Source organism: Oncorhynchus tshawytscha, linkage group LG09 (genome assembly GCF_018296145.1).
Source record: "Oncorhynchus tshawytscha isolate Ot180627B linkage group LG09, Otsh_v2.0, whole genome shotgun sequence".
Taxonomy (NCBI): domain Eukaryota; kingdom Metazoa; phylum Chordata; class Actinopteri; order Salmoniformes; family Salmonidae; genus Oncorhynchus; species Oncorhynchus tshawytscha.
Window position 1 is genome coordinate 22,047,186 of NC_056437.1, and position 25,554 is coordinate 22,072,739.

At 42.8% G+C, this 25,554-nt stretch overlaps 1 protein-coding gene across 4 annotated transcripts in view; it reads left to right on the plus strand.

Annotated features, from left to right (window-relative positions):
- Positions 1–8,971: 8,971 nt before the first annotated feature.
- The window catches only part of LOC112257573 (coronin-1C-A), a 29,290-nt gene continuing 12,707 nt past the window's right edge, over positions 8,972–25,554 (plus strand). Inside the window, exons 1-2 of one of the 4 annotated variants that reach the window (XM_024431237.2) lie at positions 8,972–11,667; positions 17,120–17,319. In XM_024431237.2, the coding sequence (XP_024287005.2) occupies positions 9,072–11,667; positions 17,120–17,319 (2,796 nt within the window). In that variant the 5' untranslated portion in view covers positions 8,972–9,071. Of the gene's footprint in view, positions 11,668–13,156; positions 13,389–15,067; positions 15,186–16,141; positions 16,255–17,119; positions 17,320–25,554 lie in introns of those variants that run through there. The other 3 variants (XM_024431240.2, XM_024431241.2, XM_024431239.2) reach the window with 3 other exon arrangements.

Consider the following 25,554-nt stretch of genomic DNA (forward strand, 5'->3'; position numbering starts at 1 on the left):
CCAGCTACTACCATACCCTGCCAAACTAAAAAGACAAACTTTTACATTTATTTTTATTTTTAGGGGAATCTTTTGTCTTGCCCATTCACCCTCTGAATGGCACACATACACAATCAATAACTCAAATGTCTCAAGGCTTAAAAATCCTTCTTTAACCTGTCATCCGACCCTTCATCTACACTGATTTGAAGTGGATTTAACAGGTGACATTAATAAGGGATCACAGCTGGTCCGTCTGTCATGGAAAGAGCAGGTGTTCCTAATGTTTCGTATAGTCAGTGTACATGTACTGTCTATTTATCAATCCAAATAAGAGATGCTATTGGAGAAGATCCACTCAAAGGAGCTCAATGAATGTGTGCAACTGAGCCTCTGTTTTGATTCATGTGCCCCTGAGCATCTCATGTGCCCCTGAGCATCTCATGTGCCCCTGAGCATCTCATGTGCCCCTGAGCATCTCATGTGCCCCTGAGCATCTCATGCCTCTGTGCAGACTGACTGTTGAAGATTGAATCCTCCTTTTCTGTATATTCCTCCCTTGCTACAAGCTGATTTTGTGTCACCGAACAACAACTTCATCATATGAGCAGCTTCCTGCCTCTTCAAGCAAAGCGGGGTACCTCAGTCAGAACACAAGCATCTCAAGACTATTATGGTCCAATACTGTTTTTGTTGGCTTACCTCTCCTCAATGATTGGCTCAGCCAGCTCTCCTCCATTGAGGTACTTAATTTAATAATGTCTTGAAGTGGTCAAAAGTCCATTCATAACGGTCTAGTGTTACGCAAGCTGTCCTCATTGTCACAACTAGAGCTTCCTCATGGGAAGCAGAGCAGTAGACTGACTGGACTTATCACACATGCTATGGATGATGGGAAGAAACAGAAGAAATATTGAAATTCTCTTCTGGATTAATTTCTGTATCTTTGAGGTAGTTTAGAGGGAGCATATACACTTTGGTTTAGTTTTGCCACAGCTGAACTTTCACTTCTGTGCAATGGTAATAGGTACAGTACTTCAATGATCTGATTTAAGAACTCATCATGTTTGTATGGTTTGATAGGATTTGTGGGCAACTGAAAGAGTTCAAATGGTTTTGGGACTGGATTTTACAACACTGCATTAATCTAATGTAGCACTGATAATCCTCTGCTGCCCCCCTCGTAGACCAGCTGTAGTCAAAGCCATAATGTCTGACCCCATGCCTTTTATCCATCGTCCCTGCATCACTCTCAAAAGGCAATCAAATACAGTAGGTTGATTTTCTAGCTGTTTAGTTTTGGCATTAACATGCTAGTACATACTCTCCTCCCCTTCTTGTTCACACCTTTGTGATACTGCACTGTAGAGGCTTTGTTAACCGGCTTTATTCAACTGTCAATGTGCCACAGCAACAGAGTAACATTAGACTACCTTTCTTTGTATTGCTAAAAAAAATACTATTCCGTTGATCTGCATAAGCTACACAAGACAACACCTTTGACACTGAAGGCCCAGGCATAAACCTGGTACTGTAAAGTGGCCACTGGGTCGTTGCTATACATTGAAGCAGAACGACTGTTTGAACAGCTTATTTTTGCTCTCCCATTTATTGCCAGACCTGGGAGTGTCCCAGCAGCAAAGCCTAATGTGATTTAGCTGGAGCTGTTTGTGGCAGGAAGAAAGAAGCAGCTTTTCTCAGCCTTTTCCATTCGTATGGCAATGCTATCAGCCAAACTAGGAAGTTGGGACTAAAACAAGCTGAGGCGTCGGAACAGACTATCTATAGTTGCTTAGAAAGGGGTTACAATTCTGGTTTCTGTGGCAGTCTGTGGAGAGAATATCACTAGCCACTAGGAATTGTTTTGTTTACAGCAGACATGAGCAACTTCCAAAGCTGTTGTAGAGCCGCAGTACAGTATGACTGGGGCCACTGCCATCATCCCACATGTTGTATCACCAATGTTACATTAACTTATCTTCCTTATTTATGATTGAGTATTTATTTGTACATGTTTTAATTATATAATCTAATATGCATTTGGTTGAGTTCTTTGTGGCCAGCCTAAGCTTAATTTGCCACACGGGTGTTATTATGCTTTGAAGTTGTTTTGTCTGTTATAACTACTGCATTTGGCATGTTGAGTGTGCAAGGATAATGTGTGATGGCAGTGTGTGTGCAGGCGCATGACAATATATAGATTTTATTACCACCATGGTTGTAATATGAGTGCGATGGGAAAGTTACTCCTTATATGTCATTGTCACTGATGCAATGGTCTATACTGTACATCATGTAGACTGGATTGCTCTTGATTTGGGATAACAAAGAAAATGAAAATCACTCTTAATCAGCTGATTATCGCGGCATGTGTTACATGAGTAACTTTTGTTAGTGTTTGTAACTCTGAGGTACTGGTCAAAGCAATTTGCAATTAATTTATGTTCAAGTCACAATAATGGCTTGTGTTCTGTGGTCAATGAACACTGGCTGTGCTTAGACAGGCAGCCCAGTTCAGAATTATATATATTTTTTCTCACTAATTGGTCTTTTGACCAATCATGTCAGATATTTTTGAGAGCTAATTTGATTGGTCAAAAGACCAATTAGTAAAAAAGAGATCAGAATTGGGTTTCCTGTTTGAACGCAGCCCTTGTGGCTTTTGAGTTATTGCACTGTATGAATTTCCCTGTGTTCACTGGTGGGTTTTCAATGATCAAAGAGATTCCCTCACAGGTAATACAATTATTTGAATGGAATAGGGATTTGTCTCAAACTGATCCCTGTCCCTTCACTTTTAATCCAGTCTACCACTTGTGGTTAGTGTGGTCACCATTTAGGCGTGATCATTTGGTGCACGTTATTCAAGCCTACTGTTATACTACCTTCATGTGGCTGTTCTAAGCTTGATGTAATTTATGACATAATGGGTTATAAAAGTTTACAGAATATCCTATAAGTTCAACTTTTTATTTCATGATACTGTGACGGGGTTGTGATGAAATTATTATGTTTGGTTAGCCAGTTGTGCTCAGCTTTAGGCCATGCTCATGGCAGTGAACAGTAGGCTGTGTGGTGGATTTAAGTGCTGTCAAAATGAGCGTCTTCACCAAATGCTCCTTCACCACTGATGCTATGCTTAAAGCTACTGCACTAGGTTTGATTGTTTGCATCATTTGTTTTTGAGTGTTTTATATTTCTACATACGTGCCTTAACCATGGCCTTAGCTCTATCTGGCCTAGCTACATCGCAGGCTTAACCCTGGCCTTAGCTCTGGCTGGCCTAGCTGCATCGCAAGCTTAACCCTGGCCTTAGCTCTGGCTGGCCTAGCTACATCGCAGGCTTAACCCTGGCCTTAGCTCTGGCTGGCCTAGCTACATCGCAGGCTTAACCCTGGCCTTAGCACTGGCTGGCCTAGCTGCATCGCAAGCTTAACACTGGCCTTAGCACTGGCTGGCCTAGCTACATCGCAGGCTTAACCCTGGCCTTAGCACTGGCTGGCCTAGCTACATCGCAAGCTTAACCCTGGCCTTAGCGCTATCTGGCCTAGCTGCATCGCAGGCTTTGCAGAGTCATTGTGAATGGAAAGGCCACTTGCCCTCTGCCCCCATAATAATAATCCTGTTGCTCACACAAACCCACAAAGTACACATGTTCTCACACAAGCTCTCTCTCCCACACGTGCATATGCTTGTCAAGCTCATCAGTTGCTAGGGTGATCTATTATTGAAACCAAAGTTTGAGGGGTTTATTTGGACATATAAGCACAGAACCAAGTCTTATCTACATTGCCAGGCATCTTAGGGTTCATTCACCTGCCCTTACTGACAATCCTTTAACTGGTCAATGCTTTGAGAGCGATGGAAAAAGCTGGATAGGGAGACATAGGAAGAGGGGGATAATTACAGTAGTTCATGTCAAGAGTACAAGTGGCCATCTTTCCTTGATGTTCACCCCTTACAATAAGATGTTTTTGCATATAAGCCAAGGCATGAATGAGTGAAACCACCTAGAACATACATAATCAACTTGAGTGATTTTTGTAACATTTTTATTTTTTTAAGCTGTGACTTATTGTTTGCACTGGCTGTTGTGTGATGCCCTTTTATCTGTTTTTATTTATTTTTTAAAATACATTTTGTTAAGGATGTCCAGTCAATGTGCATCATGGAAATAAATAATTTCCTCTCTTTTCTGGCCTGTACTGGATCATACTGAATGGAGAGGAGACAATCATCATGTAACACTTGCATTGCAAATACATGCACACAGACCATTGGTGTATTTATTGAGTTAGTCAAATTAGGTCATTGTGATATCACGGGATGGGCAGGGAGGAGAATGGGAGACTGGTGACAGTGGAAGAAGGATCCCTCCAACAAAAATACTCTGTAGTCCTTCAGAGCAATAGGCTAGACAGACAGGCCAGCAGGCCTGCCGCTTTCACAACTGACAGGTGAGTGCCTCCCTACCTCTGCTCCTCAGATGACAGGAAGCAAATGCTGTAACATAACAGACATAGACTTTATACATAGGTGAAGTTGTGTGTGTGTGTTCAGTGTTGCCCTTTTTATTCTACAAAATAGTGTATTTTGTGGAATGTGAAGCTAGTCAGGTGATGTGTTGATAATACTGGACCTGGGTTTGGGTTAGACAGATGAGAAGAGCAATGTTAGTCTGAATTCTCTGGGGAAGCGACCAGAGCAGCATATTATGTGATGCTATTCTGAGTGACAGACACATATTTTAGCATCTACGTGTCAGTCAACTTGGTGCATGTGCCTCAGTTATTTATGTCATGATGTAACTCCTGGGTAAAGGTATCGACACACTCAACCATCCACTCTGTCCATGGCCGTGATGTTTCAGAGCTATATTCAACTCCATTTTTGCACCTCGATGGGCTGTTCTGAAGTTGGCCACAAAGGTATGTGTTCTCTTATTTGCTATTTTGAATGGTGCATCATACTAGGCACTGGGACTGTTTTTTTTTCTTCCCCAGAACAGTTTGTTGGGACTTTCAGGAGTTGCTAATAGTTTGTTCTCTCGGAGTCACACGTCTCTCATAAATGCTCGGTGTCCTTGCATGATAGTAGAGAAACAAAGAGGGGGATATTTGGGTGAGGCTGTTGTCACAGATGCCTCCCACAGTTGCCAGCTGCTGCCATGAGAAGATCCTCTACCCTGCACACATCCATCTCAATAACACCTTAGATACAAGCCTGTAATGTTATCTAGTTGCGATAACATCCTACCAACATTGTGAGAATATAATAAATTAATTGAACCACTCATTCCCTTTGATACAGTACAGTATGTTACACACAGTGGGTGGTCATGATTACTTAAATTAACTGCCCAGTGAAAATATAACTTTAAAAATTTCTCATTCTGTTAACTCATATCCAAATAATGTTGTTGATGTGTACTATACCAAAGCATAATTTGGTATAGGACAAGAAAAAACACTTTAAAAACCCAACCTCAAACCTGTATCTCAAACAGGCTGTCTAAAAAAAAAATGCTATTTCCTCATAGAATATATAATCACTCTGAGGTGGATGAGCTGGCCAATCAGGGGTCTAGAGGATGAGCTGGCCAATCAGTGGACTATTTGCATGAACATTTTTAATGACCAGTATACTCCCACACTATTCTGTTGTTTGGGTACGCCCACACCATTCCACAACACAGAAAAGCTGATTTTTAAAGGTGCACCTGGCAGGAATCACTCCGCCATTTCCTGGTTGCAAAGATTTTAATAGTTTTCCTAAATTCAGTTTGTGACAAAACAAGCAAGTAAAGTGTAGAGAATCATTGTACCATCTAAACTGCTGTAAAATATATTTTCAGCTGTTTGAAGCTGGTGTACAAAAGAACGAGAAACATAGAAATGGCACACATAGAACAGATCTACCACTTCTTAGACTTGTTTTAAAAGAGAATGACAGATCATACGTGAATTTGATTGGGTCGCCCAAAAAGTTAAATATTGCAGCTTTAACATTCTTAATGACCTTTTTTTTTAAGGAAAACTATTTCACTCGTAAGTGATAAGTTCTTATTTCATAGAAATCTGGAAACACTGGGCAGTTACTGACATAGATGAAGGTTAAAAGTTGTCAGACCTGTTTAGATCACTTACTTCACTTAACAGCTGAGCCTAAATCAAATACAAAAACTGATTTCATAGCAAATTCTACCATTATTAAAACATTGATCACTGCAGGCCTGGGTTTAATGCAGTATAACTGATATTGTCTGGGGGGCTTACTGGAATAGTCTCTCAGCACCACTTAAGCCTGAAAAACCTGAAGATACCTGAAGGATTAGTTATGCAGGGTCAAGAGGTTCAGTCACCTGTCTGTCCTCAATCACTTCACCCTGCGGAATCAAACAGAGCCTGGAACATGGACATGGAATTAAAGTCTACAGGGTGTCTTCGTTTTTGGTTTCCTTCCATTATAAACCATTAGAAACGTCCCTTTTTCAGGACCATGTCTTTTGATAGATAATTTGTAAAAATCCAAATAACTTCACGGATCTTCATTGTGAAGGGTTAAACACTTTCCCATGCGTGTTCAATGAACCATAAACAATGAACATGCACCTGTGGAACGGTCGTTAAGACACTAACAGCTTAGGAAATTAAGGTCACAGTTCTGAAAACGTAGGACACTAAAGAGGCCTTTCTACTGCTCATCTGCGTGAATGTGCCTTAGGCATGCTGCAAGTAGGCATAAGGACTGCAGATGTGGCAAGGGCAATTAATTGCAATGTCTATACTGTGAGATGCCTACAGGGAGACAGGACGAACAGCTTGACAAAGTGGCAGGCCACGTGTAACAACACCTGCACAGGATCGGTACATCCAAACATCACACCTGCGGGGCAGGTACAGGATGGCAACAACAACTGCCCGAGTTACACCAGGAACGCACAATCTCTCCATCAGTGCTCAGACTGTCTGCAATAGGATGAGAGAGGCTGGACTGAGGGCTAGGGCCATTCCCCCCAGAAATTTCCAGGAACTTGCAGGTGCCTTGGTGGAAGAGTGGGGTAACATCTCATAGGGGCGGCAGGTAGCCTAGTGGTTAGAGTGTTGGACTAGTAAACCGAAAGGTTGCAAGACCGAATCCCCGAGCTGACGAGGTAAAAATCTGTCGTTCTGCCCCTGAACAAGGCAGTTAACCCACTGTTCCTAGGCCGAGATTGAAAATAAGAATTTGTTCTTAACTGACTTGCCTAGTTAAAGGTTAAAAAAATGTATTTAAAAAAGAACGGGAAAATCTGGTGTAGTCCATGAGGAGGAGATGCACTGCAGTACTTAATGCAGCTGGTGGCCACACCAGATACTGACTGTTACTTTTGATTTTGTCCCCCCCTTTGTTTAGGGACACATTATTCCAGTTCTGTTAGTCACATGTCTGTGGAACTTGTTCAGTTTATGTCTCAGTTGTTGAATCCTGTTATGTTCATACAAATATTTACACATGTTAAGTTTGCTGAAAATAAATGCAGTTGACAGTGAGAGGACGTTTCTTTTTTTTCTGAGTTTATGTTTAGTCACTGTCCATGTTGTAGTCTACCAAATCAACACCCTATGAACATAAAACATGTATTGCTACATATGCTGTTAAGGGCAGGGTGTCACATTTCTGTGTCATAGTGCCAGGCCACCAGTTACTGTGAAGACACAGTGGGCATTCATATTTAATAGGCCTATGCACATTCCAGGTTTTGCCATGGTATAAATGACAAGTGTTTACTTCAGATAATAAACCGACCTTAGTGTGATGGTCAGTTGAGAACATAATAATTTCTATTTTTGTTTGTAACCTAGAACTACTAAGAAACAGCATGCCATTTTAATGCCTGTTGAGCTTTGTTCCTCTCAAATAATCTCGCCTCGGCCATCCATCACGTCAGTCGTAAGACTCTGTCCTGATCAGTTACCAGACTGACAATCCTGTTCCAAAGTCAAAACCCTTATGACTGATCTGTTTTCAAGTTGACCTTTCCCTAGTCCTCATTGTCATAACAATCATAAACAATTAATTGGTTTAATTCTGTCGAATGCCTTACTGTAATATTCTAAGAGTGTGCTTAGATCATGCTCTTACTGAAGATATGATATCTCAGTATCCCTTACTGATTAATTTTCAATGGGAAATGGACATCAGTTTTGTTCTGTTCATGTTCCAAACAGCCCTCAGTGTGTGACCTTGGCATCAGGCTGGTGACTGATCTATTATCCCAGTTGTCCTGTTTCCTTTTTGGCCCTGGCATGTGACTCACCGGCAGCAGTGAGAGCCACTTTAATTATAGCGCCACAACATTCCAGCAGGACAGAATGAGGAGGGATAGAAATAGTTAACTGGAGAGAGGGGGGGGTAATTTATTTTATTCCTATCATCTATTTATATTCAGAAATATGGAAAGTGATCGAGAGGTACGGGGTGAGTGAGTCAGACAGGGAGAGGCTTGGCACAAGGCCTTATGTCAAATTAAGAGATACACAAGCAGCATGCTACTGTTCACTCCGAGTCGTTCCTTGACCACTGCTGTGTCTTGACGTGTATCTCTCTTCTCCTATAGAGAAAAAAAAGAACAACAACGAATGGGTCAGAAACTGAACAAAGGGTTGGAAAAGGAAGGAGTCTCAACAAATGCCTACAATGGAGGAGAGCAGTCGAAGCAGGGGGGAGAAGAGGGCCTTAAGGCACAGTTGGAGCCCATCGAACAGGGCAGCGGTTGTCGTAGCGCTGGGACTGGGAGCTATGGGATAGCAGAGCAACTGATTGTCAGCAGCAGCCTGGCCACTGAGCAGGGAGACGATGAGCTCACTGCGACCCCTGCCCTGACAGACACCCTCATTAAGGAGCCAATGAGCCCCGCTCTAGGCGAAGAACAGAGCCCTTTGACCATGGGGGGAGGGAATGAGGGAGGGGACAGAGAAGACAGGGCTGTCACACATAATACAGATATGCCAGAATGTATCCTGAGCTCTGAGAGGAGCACACAGTGCTCAGAGCCCAAGAAGAAAGCTGCGGATAGTAAGAAAAGGGTGAATACTGGGACAGGAGCTACAATGGAAGTAATGAGTAAATGCCCTGCTGGTGGTGGGCACAGAGACTCAGATACAGAGGATATGACAGATAGGTCTAACACAGAGGACTTGATCTCAGAACCTACCAAGGAGGTCTTCGTACTTCTGGAGAAGGATGAATCGGGGTTATCGTGTGATGTGAGCAGCGCGATCGCTGATAGCAGGGACAAAGAGAAGGAAAAGAAACAGCCTTCTGTAAAAATAATCGTGGAGGAGGATACGACTTCTGCCGCTAGTGTGGATAAACCGCAAGACCTTCCAATGTTGCCTACTGACCCACAGAGGAACGTTTATTCTGCTGTGGATGATCTGAGGCTCAGTGAAGACAGACTTCATAGCGGAAAGAAACAGCAGGAATCACAGACAGCCTCATCTTTGGGCACCGAAACAAGCAAAACACAAGTAACATGGGATGAGGATACAAGCAGCACTGTAAACACTTATTGTGTTCTTTCCGGTAAAGGCAGCAGTGGTTGCGAGGCACAAACCTCACGTTCACAAACAGACTGTTCAGAAAGAGCAGATCTACATTTGGCTGAACCGGCAGGCATCGGGTGTCCCCCAAAGAAGGCTGAACGAACTGAGGCCGTCAAAGCTATTTCGGAGAATGAGTCTGGAATTACTGCAGTTTGTGATCTCAAAATGGGCATTCAAGGCAAAGAACCAGACCTCTTGAGTATTGAATCAACTCGTGCCAATTCCAAGTCAACTTATATAAATAATACATTCTATGATGATATAGACTGCACTCATGAGGATTTGGTCCACTTGAATATAGAGGAAGAGCTTGATGAGAAAACAGAAGCATTAATTGCGCTCAACACAAAAATGAAGCCGGACAAACGCTGGGAAAAGACAAATCCAGTTAAGAGTGGTTCACAAACTGAGAAAGAGCAGGCCACAGCCCCAGATGAGCATCCACAGGTGAAAGACACACAGAAAAGGGAAGTAAAAAGAGACTGTGTCACAGAGAACAGGATTGGGCCATGTGAGTCAAACCAGTGTGAACCTGAACTACACATGTCATCTTCAACAGGTGTCCCAGGAAATCTAAAACCACCACATCCTCCTCAGCCTCCACCAAGGCCAAACGCCAAAGGTACAGACAAAAGACAAAAAATAAATTCTATTCATTCACAGTTTGATAATGTAAAGCGCAATGATGGAAGTGTCTCCTTACAACAGCAGACTACAACTTATTCTGGAAAAGCAAAACCAGTATTCTCTTCCCCTGACACATGCACCTCCATCACCAACCATCAACATTTAGCTGATGACTCATTAGAACAATGCAATGTGATTCCCTCCCCTCCTCTCTCTGTGCCAAAGCTAGAGGATAGTGATGGGCAGAGACAGGTTGTTCCCATGCAGAGGGAGAGAGAACCTGTCTGTTACACTCATGTCACCACCCCACCACCCATCACTCACCTTCTGCCTGAGAGGGAGATGGCGAGCGCAGTGCCAACACAACATAACAACAGTATGGATTTCACCCAGACAGAGGACAGAACAACAGGTGCCTCTATAGATCCATCTGTTCCAGTAGAGAGGCCTAAACCGAAGGGGCCTCCACCACCTGTCCCAAAAAAGCCCCAAAATCCCTTTAAGATTCCAGCTACAAAAACAAGCTCTATGGATGAACAGAAAAGAGGTGATGATTATCTTCACAAAGAGGAAAAGAAGAGGAGGAGACAACCACATCAAGTCAGCAAAGGAAATACTTGCGACACAGCTTCTCGGGATATGTGTGTGTTATGGGATGACACAGGTTCTTCTTACACTGTACCATCCAACATGTACACACGAGATCATTTTGATTCATTGGATGATTTTTCACAACAACAAAGGGCACCAACTAGAGAGGAAAAGTATAGAAATATCATAGATTTTGATGCTTGGGCAAGAATGGTGAAACTTGCTGCGGAAGAGGAGAAACCAAAACAACTTGACATGTTGGACGGACGACCTTTTTTGGAAAAGCAGGCTAAACTCAAAGGCCCACCACCTCCTGTACCCAAAAAGCCCCAAAAGCCATTTGTTCCATTAGAAACAGTTCCAATCTCAGAGGACATAGCTTGGCCTTCAGATGACGAGGAGATACGAGAACTAGAGCTGGCCTTGTGTGAGAGAATGGAAGAGGAAGATGATGACCCTGAACCCCAACCTGACACGGTCAGCACAGATGTCCGTTGGAAGAACCTTGGTGACCACAGAATCCATAGTGGTCTTGGTGAGCCTACCGATCGTGAGTCTGTGGCTGAGCTTGAAACTGAGACATACAGGCCTGTGGCTGAGCTCATAAAGGAGACCAACCAGATGCACCAGAGAATCAGGCATGCAGACCAGACAGAACCCCTCATGGCCAAGTCCATGATCAGGCATGCAGACCAGACAGAACGCTTCATGGCCAAGTCCATGATCAGGCACGCAGAGCAGACAGAACCTCTCATGGCCAAGTCCATTGACGGGGCTGTGGACCTGGGCCAGAGCCTGAAAGTATCACAGATGAAGAAGGCCTTCGATTTCACTAAGAAGCCTGCTGAAAAACCACCAGAGACAAAGCCTGAACCCAAAAAAGGTAATAAAGTGCTTTGGATCAAATTCTCTCTCTGGCTGTCTCTTAATTTATATGTGTCCCTCCCTTCTGTTTCTTTCTTTCTTTCTCTCTTTCTTTCTTTCTTTCTTTTCTCCCTCCCTCACTTCCTTCCTCCCTCCCTTACTTCCTCCCTCCCTCCCTTACTTCCTCCCTCCCTCACTTCCTTCCTCCCTCACTTCCTTCCTTACTCCCTCCCTCCCTCACTTCCTTCCTCCCTTACTTCCTCCCTCACTTCCTTCCTCCCTTACTTCCTCCCTCCCTCTATCTGTGTGTGTGTGTGTGTGTGTGCCTCTTTCTATCTCACACACACAAACGCACACACAGCCATGTGAGGATCTTGAGTTGTAAAAAGCTATTGGAGTCTGGTTTTGAGCATTGCTTGCAAGTCAGTGAGTCATACTTGTCCTTTGTAACTATGGAGCGTACTGTACGCATGAAAATGTGTTAGTCAGGCCTTTGGGTTCAGTCGTACTGTAGATCGAACAGTCCTGTGTCCCGTGTGGATCAGTTCATAGAGCATGATGCTTGCAACACTAGGGTTGTGGGTTCGTTTCCCATTTGGGACCAGAATGAAAAAAAGTACACAGAGAGTATGTACTCACTACTATAAGTTACTCCGTATAAGAGCATCTGCTAAATTACTAAAATGTAAATGTAATAGAGTACCACAGTATGAGTCATAAAACCCATAAAACCTAGAGGTCAAACAGGGAAATGGTTCCAATTGTTTTTCCACCGTTCATTTTTCCCATAGGGGATTTTAGAAACACTTAAAATAGGTCTGTGTTTTGTGTAGGCTTACCTTGGTGTGACATCTGATAACTGAGTATTGTTTTTCTTGAAAATAATGGCACATTATTGTACTCTTTTCTCTAGGACAAGATTACTTTTATCAATATAGTCGCCTGTATTTACCCCCCCAAAATTAAATGCTACAATTCTGTGAACTGTCTTGGCAAGTTTTAAATTGACACATTACCTGCTGGCAAAGATATCAGCTAGAGGTGAGGTGCAGGCGCTTGCAGGGATTTAACGTTTTGCATGATGTCTACTTTGATCCTAATTAGCATTTTAAAATCTTAAGAGTAAATAGAGACGAATATATTGATAAAAGTCACCTTGTCCGAGAGAGATTTACATGGTTAGCAAAACATCACGCCAGGGTAAGCCTACACGAAACACAGCCCTTATTTTAAGTGTTTCTAAAATCCCCTTTGGGTATTATGACACCTCCACTGTGGGATTCTATTGAACAAATGTACATTGAACAGGCGCAAACATCTGAGAAATTTGGTAAACTGGGGAGATTTTTATTGTATTTTTATAATGTGGAGCTGCCTGCCTTGCCATTCTCAGAATCACCACTTACAGGCGCACTAAACATTATTATTATAAGCCTACTTATGACAGTGTTGGTGATGCTTTCATAGACTCACTTAATAATTTTCAATGGAGAAAAATAAATAATAAAACGGTATCTTTATCATATAAATAAGACAATTGTACTCGTATGTAAGAGGCGGGGATGGAACAGGGCGTTGCTTCCGGTTCATAGAATTACAGTCTGGAGGGAAAGAAGAATACTCGAACGGCTAAACGAGTGTAACAAGGGAAAATCGTAACGGACGAGGGCTAAACGACCATATTCATGTGTTCATATTGATTACCTCGCTTTCACGGAAAAGTTCGCATAGATTTAGGAGGTAAGGAAAATAGACCGCTCTGTATTTGCAGTAAACATGTTGCTGCTAGCTAACCAACCCGGCTGTGCACCGTTAATGAATGGTAACAGCCTGAGCCATGGATAAAATATGCACTTTTGTTATAATAGCTCACTGGCGGTGTCTATCATGCTCCAAATTCTAGCCGATAGTAGTAAATAGTAAATTCATGAGTGTCTTTATCGATACATTCCTTAGACATCGCTTTAGCAAGTCTTGTTAACCTGTCATTTATCCTCCTGGGTGATGATCTGCCTTTGAAAATTATTACTAATGAATTGCACATAGGGAAGTAGCTAGCATTTTTGCTAGCCACACAATGCATGGCTATTGTCCACCTTTAGCGTATGGAATCAAGAGTAGCCTGCCTAGCTATGCTCTATGGTCAAATCTGTTGGTTTATTATTACACTGTACTTCAATTTCTGCTTTGACCAATCACCTGTATTAATCAGAAGCATACAGATTACAGTAACCTACAGGACCCAGTCATCTAGTTAATTCAATAATAGCTAGCTAACGTTACACGTTGCTTAGATCGCTAGCTGCATTCTCTGGCAGCTGCTGTTAACAACGCGGGTGTATTTAAATACACTAGCGTTGATTTCAATTGTATTGGGTTGCACAAAAACAGTCCGCGTGAAGCCAGAAGTTAAATACAATTCAATTTCAATTTACTGTGCCAGTGGGCAGGAGGGTTGGTCATTATGATGGGGGAATTTGATACAAAATATTTAAAGGAACATATTATTAAACAGACTTTCCAAAGCTGGTCTGTTGTAGACCCACCTCTTCTCCTGATTACCTCATGTCAAAATAAAAGTTCTGCACATGCGCCATAATATGTGGACAAAAAAGGAATAACTTGTTTTGCCATGAGGTAAGTAGATAGGAAGTGGGTCTACAAAATAACCACGTTTGGAAAGTCTGTTTAATAATAGGATCCTTTAGATATTTTGTCTCAAATTCCCCCCCTCATAATGACCAACCATCCTGCCCACCGGTACAGTAGGTTGAAATGGAATTGTATTTAACTTCTGGCTTCCCGCACACTAGCGTTGCACAAAAATAGTGCATGTAAATACGGTTGTCTGTGGCAGTCAATTGTGTGTCCAATGATATCCAGTCTAGTAGGTCATACACTGATAATAGATGCCACTGTGGTGTTGTCGCAGTTTAATCTGAGACTAGAGTTATCAGTCTGTCTACTGCACCTCTTTTCTTGCCAGGAAAGAGTAAGCATATGGCCTACCATTGACTGACCACAATTGTCATCATTTTGAACACGAATGCATACCTTTTATTACATAATATTGTCATATGGTCTACCTCACAATACCTAGGGCTTACTATTTTTGCATTGCTCGTATAAATTGATCATGATCAGTTTCTATGGGTTTAGTTGCACTTAGACATTTATCTATCATCTATCTACATCCTATCAGGGGTGAGAAAATACATGATCCACCTCTGTTTAGCAGCAGAATATATTTGACACAAGAACTGGCTGACAGTTTTACAACATGTCACAGTTAAGTCTGTCAGCCAGTTCTAATAATGGACCATTGTGTTCTGTTTTTCAAACCCTGCATGTCCTTCTCTGGCTGCATGATGCAGTTGTAGTGATGCAGGCTGTGGTCAAATAGCCACAGTATCATAGGAATAGTTTATGTCCTGTACCCAAGGCTTTGACCCAGGAGGATATTTGATCCAGGAGAGATGGGTCTTGCTGTGGTTCCTGCTCCGAGAGGGATTGATGTGTGACTAGAAGGGTCTTCAGGTAAAATGGATGCTTGCCTATGTTTTGGCTAATGTGATTTATATGAAATATAAATAAATAGTGTTATTTGCTAGGCAGATGTTTCAGTCACTGGCCCCATTTCTTCAGAAGGATGCAAACCCATGACCTGAGTATACTTTATAAGCTGGGAGATGGGCTTGGTTGAGCTCAGTCAGAAGAATGTAACTCCGTAGCTCTAGAGCGAGGACAGCCCATTGATACATGTACCAGCTCCTTAATAAAAACGACTGATTAAACACTTTTATGACTAAAAGACTATCTCTTCCCTCAACATGTAGTATTCTCTGATTTATCTCTCCACCACAGGGTCAGCTTCTGTGTTATTCAGACCAGTTCTTTCTGTCTGTACTACCATTCAAAATGAGAGTGCAGAGAACCCAACAACAAACTATCAGATTCTACCCAGTGCTTACATCTGGTCAATTGATGGGCTATTCACTACATTCTGGTTATCCTTACAAGATTGCGAGGCCATCAGTGAACATTCTGAATAGATGTTGAAGGTAGCAGCATGTGGGTTAATACTAGTGCTGGGAATTGCCTGGGATCTCACGCTATGATGTGCCGATACGATATGCATTATGATTCTCACAGTTCTATATGTATTGCAATTTGATGTTCCAAACATATTGCTCACTATATTTCTGCTGCAGAGAGACTAGAGAGAGCATGAGAAAGAGTTTTGTTATGTAATTGAAATAAAAGTGCTGAAAACATGTTGCCCCCCCCAATCACTAGTTAATAATACTAGTAGAATGACTCTGATGGCGGACATTTGTGCTGTCCTATTCCTTATAGTCTCGTCTATTATCACAGTCTGCCATGCGCATGGGCTAAAGGAAGGATAGAACTTCTGCATCCACTTCCTGTTAAGGGAACAACGCTATGTCTACAGGAAACCATCACTCATCAAAAAACAACATTCCATATGAAGTATGGTGGGAGGATCAACAATTATTCAATCCAAATGCCAACAATAATTCATGTTTTTACATGGGTGGCACACTGGCAAAATGCCTACTGCACACTCCTCAAGAGGATCCACCAGGTCAAAGTTTTTGATTTTTACGGTGCTGTATTGTGGCTATGGACTGCTTTCTGTTCGGGGCTATGGGAGACCGATACAAAGAAGCCTTTGATGCTGAACTGTAATTGATTAAGTTCTTCCTGCAGTAGGGTCAGCTCCTCTGATTGGAGCCTGCTCCCTGTGAGGTGTGATGGGAATCTATCATCTGTTTTGTTTGGAAACCAACCAATACGCTAGCTAAATTGAGCTCACTTGTCAAACTTTTTGGCCAGCTTACACCAACATTTAGCCTGCCAAAGTGAACATTTGGGAAATGTGAATAAAGGCTGGCTAAGTAGGCTAATAAGAAAGTTTGTCAAAATAACTATTAGGCTAATGCGGCAGGTAGCCTAGTGGTTAGAGCGTTGGACTAGTAACCGAAAGGTTGTACGATCGAATATCCGAGCTGGTAAAAACCTGTTCTGTCCCTGAACAAGGCAGTTAACCCACTGTTCCTAGGCTGTCATTTGTGGTCTACCATTTGAGGCAGAGATGGGTACGTTATGAGACATTAATTAGTCAATGGCAATGTCCCATTGAGCTTTTAATGTGTTCTGTCTGGAGTGGCTTCACATCAACTGAGCATCAATTTGGGTAGTGAACAATGACCACACCAGTTTGTTTTTAGTATAATGTACACTCATAAGAGGGGGTCTAAAGATACATTTGTAATGAACAAATACATGTGAACTAGTGCTGCTGAAGTGTTTAAAGTAGCTACTGAGAGGTCTGTCAAACTGTGTCACTATCTGTTGCCTTTAGTACGCTGTTAACTTTATGCCCTTAGTAACCCTGTTCTAGCATCTGTCTGACATCTCTCCCTGTCTGTCTCTCCTTCTGATGGCAGATATGTTCAGGCGAGTGGTGCGAGCGAGTAAGTTCCGTCATGTCTTTGGCCAGGCGCTGAAGAACGACCAGTGCTATGATGACATCCGCGTCTCCCGGGTCACATGGGACAGCTCCTTCTGTGCCGTCAACCCAAAATTTGTCGCCATCATCATCGAGGCCAGTGGGGGCGGAGCCTTCCTTGTCCTCCCTCTGCTAAAGGTGAGTGTGTCACTATCAGCCAGCCAACTAGGCAGCATCATGGCTTCTTCTGTCTCATCAGGCTTCGAACACTTCTTCTCACTGTTGGCCTAGATCTCAGTATTAGTTACATTCAATCGCTCCATTCTGTTTCGGTGTGATTTGATTATTTGTTATTTCCTATGTTTTTGGTTACTGACAGAGCCTATATGCAATCATGGAAATGAGAGAACAAAATTAAATTACTATGCTATTTTACTATGCTGGATATGTATATGTGCCAATCAATTCATTATCTGTTTAGCAGAATGTGAGGGTGCATTTTAGTATCAGGGCAAATGGACTTGGCCACCTTTTTGAAAGACCAACAATTTCAGGACTATAGTGCTGTAACTGAATGGGTTTTAGATAACAACATTTCTAAGAGGTTTAATTTTTGTGACAGAAAAGTGAATATGCCGGGGATTGATCAGGCTGACTAGAGAGCGGGTGTTGTTGGGGTGTATAGGGGAGATGTGTGAACAGCCTCTCTTTCCTCTATTCAGTACCCAAGAGCTTGCAGCTGTTGTCAGCAGGTTTAACCATATATGGTTGTCCAGCATTTCAGGCTGCCCAGGGCTCTACACTGACCTTTGTGCGCCTATTTTGAAAAATGTAGGCACATGCAAATACATTTAGGAGCACAATGAAAAATATTTGAGAGATTAAAGATAGAATCCTTACTTTTTCTAGGCACGCTCGTGCTCCTAAAATATAAACACAATATGTAAAGTGTTGGTCATGAGCTGAAATAAAATATCCCAGAAATTTTACAAATGCACAAAAAGCTTATTTTATCTCAAATTATGTGCACAAAGTTGTTTACATTCCTGTTAGTCAGCATTTCTCATTTGCCATGATAATCCATATACCTGACAGGTGTGGCATATCAAGAAGTTGATTAAACAGCATGATCGTTACACAGGTGCACCTTGTGCTGGGGGAAATAAAAGGCCACTCTAAAATGTGCAGTTTTGTCACACAATGCCACAGATTTATCCAATTTTGAGGGATCATGCAATTGGCGTGCTCACTGCATTAATGTCCACCAGAGCTGTTGCCAGATAATTTAATGTTAATTTCTCTACAATAAGCCACCTCCAATGTCGTTTTCGAGAATTTGGTAGTATGTCCAACCGGCCTCACAACCGCAGACTAGAGGTCGACCGATTATGATTTTTCAACGCCAATACCGATTATTGGAGGACAAAAAAGCCTGTACCGATTAATCGGACGATTTTTAGAATGTATTTGTAATAATGACAATTACAACAATACTGAATTAACACTTATTTCAACTTAATATAATACATCAATAAAGTCAATTTAGCCTCAAATAAGTAATGAAACATGTTCAATTTGGTTTAAATAATGCAAAAACAAAGTGTTGGGGTAGAAAGTAAAAGTGCAATATGTGCCATGTAAGAAAGCTAACGTTTAAGTTCCTTGCTCAGAATATGAGAACATATGAAAGCAGGTGGTTCCTTTTAACATGAGTCTTCAATATTCCCAGGTAAGAAGTTTTAGGTTGTAGTTTATTATAGGAATTATAGGACTATTTCTCTCTATGCCATTTGTATTTCATATATCTTTGACTATTGGATGTTCTTATAGGTACTTTAGTATTACCCGTGTAACAGTATAGCTTCCGTACCTCTCCTCGCTCCTACCTGGGCTCGAACCAGGAACACAACGACAACAGCCACCCTCGAAGCAGCGTTACCCATGCAGAGCAAGGAGGATGCATCACTCACCGCGAGTGATGTTTGAAATGCTATTAGCGCGCACCCCGCTAACTAGCTAGCCATTTCACATCACATCGTTACACCAGCCTAATCTCGGGAGTTGATAGGCTTGAAGTCATAAACAGCAGAGCTGCTGGCAAAATGCATGAAAGTGCTGTTTGAATGAATGCTTATGAGCCTGCTGGTGTGCCTACCGTTGCTCAGTCAAACTGCTCTATCAAATCATAGACTTAATTATATTAATATGACCATTAATATGGTCGAATCCGGAAACTATCATCTCGAAAACAAGACGTTTATTCTTTCAGTGAAATACGGAACCATTCCATATTTTATCTAACGGGTGGCATCCATCAGTCTAAATATTCCTGTTACATTGCACAACCTTCAATGTTATGTCATAATTACGTACAATTCTGGCAAATTAGTTCGCAATGAGCCAGGCGGCCCAAACTGTTGCTCATACCCTGATTCTGCGTGCAATGAACGCAAGAAAAGTGACACAATTTCACCTGGTTAATATTGCCTGCTAACCTGGATTTCTTTTAGCTAAATATGCAGGTTTAAAAATATACACTTCTGTGTATTGATTTTAAGAAAGGCATTGGTGTTTATGGTTAGGTACACGTTGGAGCAACGACAGTCCTTTTTCGCGAATGCGCACTGCATCAATTATATGCAACGCAGGACACGCTAGATAAACTAGTAATATCATCAACCATGTGTAGTTATAACTAGTGATTATGATTGATTAAGTTTAATACTAGCTAGCAACTTACCTTTGCTTCTTACTGCATTCGCGTAACAGGCGGGCTCCTCGTGAGGCAGGTGGTTAGAGCGTTGGACTAGTTAACCCTAAGGTTGCACGATTGAATCCCTGAGCTGACAAGGTAAAAATCTGTTGTTCTGCCCCTGAACAAGGCAGTTAACCCACCGTTCCTAGGCCGTCATTGAAAATAAGAATGTGTTCTTAACTGACTTGCCTAGTTAAATAAAGATTGAATAGAGGTGTAAAAATATATATATATATTTATTTATTTAATGGCTAAATCGGCATCCAAAATTACAGATTTACGATTGTTATGAAAACTTGAAATCGGCCCTAATTAATCGGCCATTCCGATTAATCGGTCGACCTCTACCGCAGACCACTTGTATAGCGTTGTGTGGGGGAGCGGTTTATCAATGGCAATTGGATTGTCTCTATGGCATGATGGATGCCATAGATAGAGACATGATCCTGAGGCTCATGGTCGTGCCATTCATCTGCTGCCATCACCCCATGTCGCAAGGATCTGTACACAATTCCTGGAAGCTGACAATGTCAGTTCGTCCATGGCCTGCATACTCACCAGACATGTCACCCACTAAGCACGTTTGGGATGATCTGGATTGACGTGTACGACAGCGTGTTTCAGTTCCTGCCAATATCCAGCAACTTCACACAGCCGTTGAACAGGAGTGGGACAACATTCTACGGGATTTAACCAACAGCCTGATAAACTCTATATGCGAAGGAGATGTGTCACACTGCATGAGCCAAATGGTGCTCACATCAGATACTGACTGGTTTTCTGATCCACGCCCCTACTTTAAAAAACTTTAATTAATTTTTTTATCTTTTACCAACAGATGCGTGTCTGTATTCCCAGTCATGTGAAATACATAGATTCGGGCCTGATATAAATAAATAAATTGACAGATTTTCCTGTATATGAACTGTAATTCAGTAAAATGTTTAAAATTGTTGCGTATTGTGTTTTAGTTCAGTATATTTTGGTCTTTAGTGCAGGGCCGACAAACACATTTTTTACCTTCTCCCCTCCCTCTTGCCTCCATTTTACTGTAATCAGTTAGTTGTAATTTTGGATAGAGCAGACATTTCCATATATATTTTGTTAGCTGCATGTGTGACAGCTCCCCCAGTTCTAATTATGATATCATTTACAAAGATTATATATTTTTCCAAAGATAATATATTTTTTTTTTATCAATTAGTGTATTTGTTTTGTCTTTTCTGGTGGATTAAACTGCAGCTTGTATTAAAAGTAGTCATATTTTGGAGATTTCATTTTGAAAGAAGTAAGAGGTTGTAATCTGAATAAATGGGAAAAGGCCCTTTTTGATCATAGGGTGAGACATTTTTACTAATCTGCGGGAGAACCAGTTCGGATTTAAGTATAACTTTTGTATGACTGAAGCCTTTAATGAGAGGTTCAATGCTTTAATATTTAATCATTTTAGCCCTCCGAATTCATAGTCATTTATTTCTCCCATCTCTGTGGAGATGGGAGAAACTTCCAGAAGGACAACAATCTCTGCAGGACTCCACCAATCAGGCCTTTATGGTAGAGTGGCCAGACGGAAGCCACTCCTCAGTAAAAGGCACATGACAGCCCACTTGGAGTTTGCCAAAAGGCACCTACAAACCATGGCCTGCTCAGACCATGAAAAACAAGATTCTCTGGTCTGATGAAACCATGATTGAACTCTTTGGCATGAATGCCAAACGTCAGGTCTAGAGGAATCCTGGCACCATCTCTACGGTGAAGGATGGTAGTGGCAGCATCATGCTGTGGGGGTGTTTTTTCAGCGGCAGGGACTGGGAGACTAGTCAGGATCGAGGGAAAGATGAATTGAGCAAAGTACAGAGAGATCCTTGATGAAAACCTGCTCAAGAGTGCTCAGGAGATCACACTGGGGCGAAGGTTACAACCCTAAGCACACAGCAAAGACACATTTTCCAAGATAGCGTAGCAGTGGGATGTCTGTTTTGATTGTCCTGTCCCGTGTATATATCGTTTTTCTTCGTATATACACTGCTCAAAAAAATAAAGGGAACACTTAAACAACACAATGTAACTCCAAGTCAATCACACTTCTGTGAAATCAAACTGTCCACTTAGGAAGCAACACTGATTGACAATAAATTTCACATGCTGTTGTGCAAATGGAATAGACAACAGGTGGAAATTATAGTCAATTAGCAAGACACTCCCAATAAAGGAGTGGTTCTGCAGGTGATAACCACAGACCACTTCTCAGTTCCTATGCTTCCTGGCTGATATTTTGGTCACTTTTGAATGCTGGCGGTGCTTTCACTCTAGTGGTAGCATGAGACGGAGTCTACAACCCACACAAGTGGCTCAGGTAGTGCAGATCACCCAGGATGGCACATCAATGCGAGCTGTGGCAAGAAGGTTTGCTGTGTCTGTCGGTGTAGTGTCCAGAGCATGGAGGCGCTACCAGGAGACAGGCCAGTACATCAGGAGACGTGGAGGAGGCCGTAGGAGGGCAACAACCCAGCAGCAGGACCGCTACCTCCGCCTTTGTGCAAGGAGGAGCATAGCCAGAGCCCTGCAAAGTGACCTCCAGCAGGCCACAAATGTGCATGTGTCATGTGCATGTGGTATGAGGGCCCGACGTCCACAGGTGGGGGTTGTGCTTACAGCCCAACACCGTGCAGGACGTTTGGCATTTGCCAGAGAACACCAAGATTGGCAAATTCGCCACTGGCGCCCTTGCTCTTCACAGATGAAAGCAGGTTCACACTGAGCACATGTAACAGACGTGACAGTCTGGAGACGCCGTGGAGAACGTTCTGCTGCCTGCAACATCCTCCAGCATGACCGGTTTGGCGGTGGGTCAGTCATGGTGTGGGGTGGCATTTCTTTGGGGGGCCGCACAGCCCTCCATGTGCTCGCCAGAGGTAGCCTGCCTGCCATTAGGTACCGAGATGAGATCCTCAGACCCCTTGTGAGACCATATGCTGGTGCGGTTGGCCCTGGGTTCCTCCTAATGCAAGGCAATGCTAGACCTCATGTGGCTGGAGTGTGTCAGCAGTTCCTGCAAGAGGAAGGCATTGATGCTATGGACTGGCCCGCCCGTTCCCCAGACCTGAATCCAATTGAGCACATCTGGGACATCATGTCTCGCTCCATCCACCAACGCCACGTTACACCACAGACTGTCCAGGAGTTGGCGGATGCTTTAGCCCAGGTCTGGGAGGAGATCCCTCAGGAGACCATCTGCCACCTCATCAGGAGCATGCCCAGGCGTTGTAGGGAGGTCATACAGGCACGTGGAGGCCACACACACTACTGAGCCTCAATTCAACTTGTTTTAAGGACATTACATCAAAGTTGAATCAGCCTGTAGTGTGGTTTTCCACTTTAATTTTGTGTGACTCCAAATCCAGACCTCCATGGGTTGATAAATTTGATTTCCATTGATAATTTTTGTGTGATTTTGTTGTCAGCACATTCAACTATGTAAAAAAAAAAATTTTTAATAAGAATATTTAATTCATTCATATCTAGGATGTGTTATTTTAGTGTTCCCTTTATTTTTTTGAGCAGTGTATTTCAAATATGTTTTTAATATTTTTAATCTCAATTTCCATCTATGGACTGAACATACACTCCTGCAACCCGCCTCACCCAATGTGTTATGGATCTGCTATTTTTTATACTTTAGAAACGGAACCCCCTTCAGAAGCATGCCAGCCAACTAGCTACTCACTAGAAGTCAGTTAGCACTGCTAGAGGTAATCACCGTTAACTCTGACATCTGCCAGCCTCAGCCTGGTCAAATTCCTGCCAGTCTGCACAGCACGATATCAACCCAGAGCATATCGGACTGCTTTTCTCTACCGCATCTCCGGATTCCTACCGCAAGCTTTGAACCTTTACTCCGGATAATCGCAGCTAGCTAGCTGGTATCCGAGTGGCTACTCCTGGCTAATGTCTCTGTCCTGAAGCAAGCACCAGTTAGCCTGGATCTAGGCCCAGCTCCCGGCTAGCCGAAGAGATCCATCAGACTTCAATACCTCTTTTGCCAATTGGCCTGGCCTGGACCCTTTGCTGCCGTCATGGAGCCCAGCCGATCCATCACGACTGGTCTGCCGACATAACCGTCCGGGGCGTTTCAGCAGGCTCTCCCATTGCGACGTCCCCCTGAGGCCCATCTGCTAGCCCCGGTCTGCTAGCTGTCTGTATCGCCGTGCCTACAGCTCACCTAGCTACTCACTGGACCCTATGATCACTCGGCTACACATGCCTCTCCCTAATGTAAATATGCCTTGTCTATTGCTGTTTTGGTTAGTGATTTTTGTCTTATTTCACTGTAGAGCCTCCAGCCCTGCCCAATATGCCTTAGCTGGCCCTTTTGTTCCCCCCCCCACCCCACACCCCACACACACACATGCGGTGACTGCACCTGGCTTAAATGGTGCCTCTAGAGACAAAACCTCTCTGGTTTTTGGTTTCATACATGTTAACATTAGGAGCCGCCTCCCTAAGTTTGTTTTATCCACTGCTGTAGCATACTCCACCAACCCGGATGTCCTAGCCATGTCTGAATCCTGGCTTAGGAAGGCCACCAAAAATCCTGACATTTCCCTAACTATAACATTTTCCGACAAGATAGAACTGCCAAAGGGGGCGGAGTTGCAATCTACTGCAAGTATTTAGTCAGCCACCAATTGTGCAAGTTCTCCCACTTAAAAAGATGAGAGAGGCCTGCAATTTTCATCATAGGTACACTTCAACTATGACAGACAAAATGAGAAGAAGAAAAAATCCAGAAAATCACATTGTAGGATTTTTTATGAATTTATTTGCAAATTATGGTGGAAAATAAGTATTTGGTCAATAACAAAAGTTTATCTCAATACTTTGTTATATACCCTTTGTTGGCAATGACAGAGGTCAAACGTTTTCTGTAAGTCATCACAAGATTTTCACACACTTCTCCATGCAGATCTCCTCTAGAGCAGTGATGTTTTGGGGCTGTTGCTGGGCAACACGGACTTTCAACTCCCTCCAAAGATTTTCTATGGGGTTGAGATCTGGAGACTGGCTAGGCCACTCCAGGACCTTGAATGCTTCTTACAAAGCCACTCCTTCGTTGCCCGGCCAGTGTGTTTGGGATCATTGTCATGCTGAAAGACCCAGCCACGTTTCATCTTCAGTGCCCTTGCTGATGGAAGGAGGTTTTCACTCAAAATCTCACGATACATGGCCCTATTCATTCTTTCCTTTACACGGATCAGTCATCCTGGTCCCTTTGCAGAAAAACAGCCCCAAAGCATGATGTTTCCACCCCCATGCTTCACAGTAGGTATGGTGTTCTTTGGATGCATCTCAGCATTCTTTGTCCTCCAAACATGACGAGTTGAGTTTTTACCAAAAAGTTATATTTTGGTTTCATCTGACCATATGACATTCTCCCAATCTTCTTCTGGGTCATCCAAATGCTCTCTAGCAAACTTCAGACGGGCCTGGACATGTACTGGCTTAAGCAGGGGGACACGTCTGGCACTGCAGGATTTGAGTCCCTGGCGGCGTAGTGTGTTATCAGTGGTCTTGTATGTCTTCCATTTCCTAATAATTGCTCCCAAAGTTGATTTCTTCAAACCAAGCTGCTTACCTATTGCAGATTCAGTCTTCCCAGCCTGGTGAAGGTCTACAAT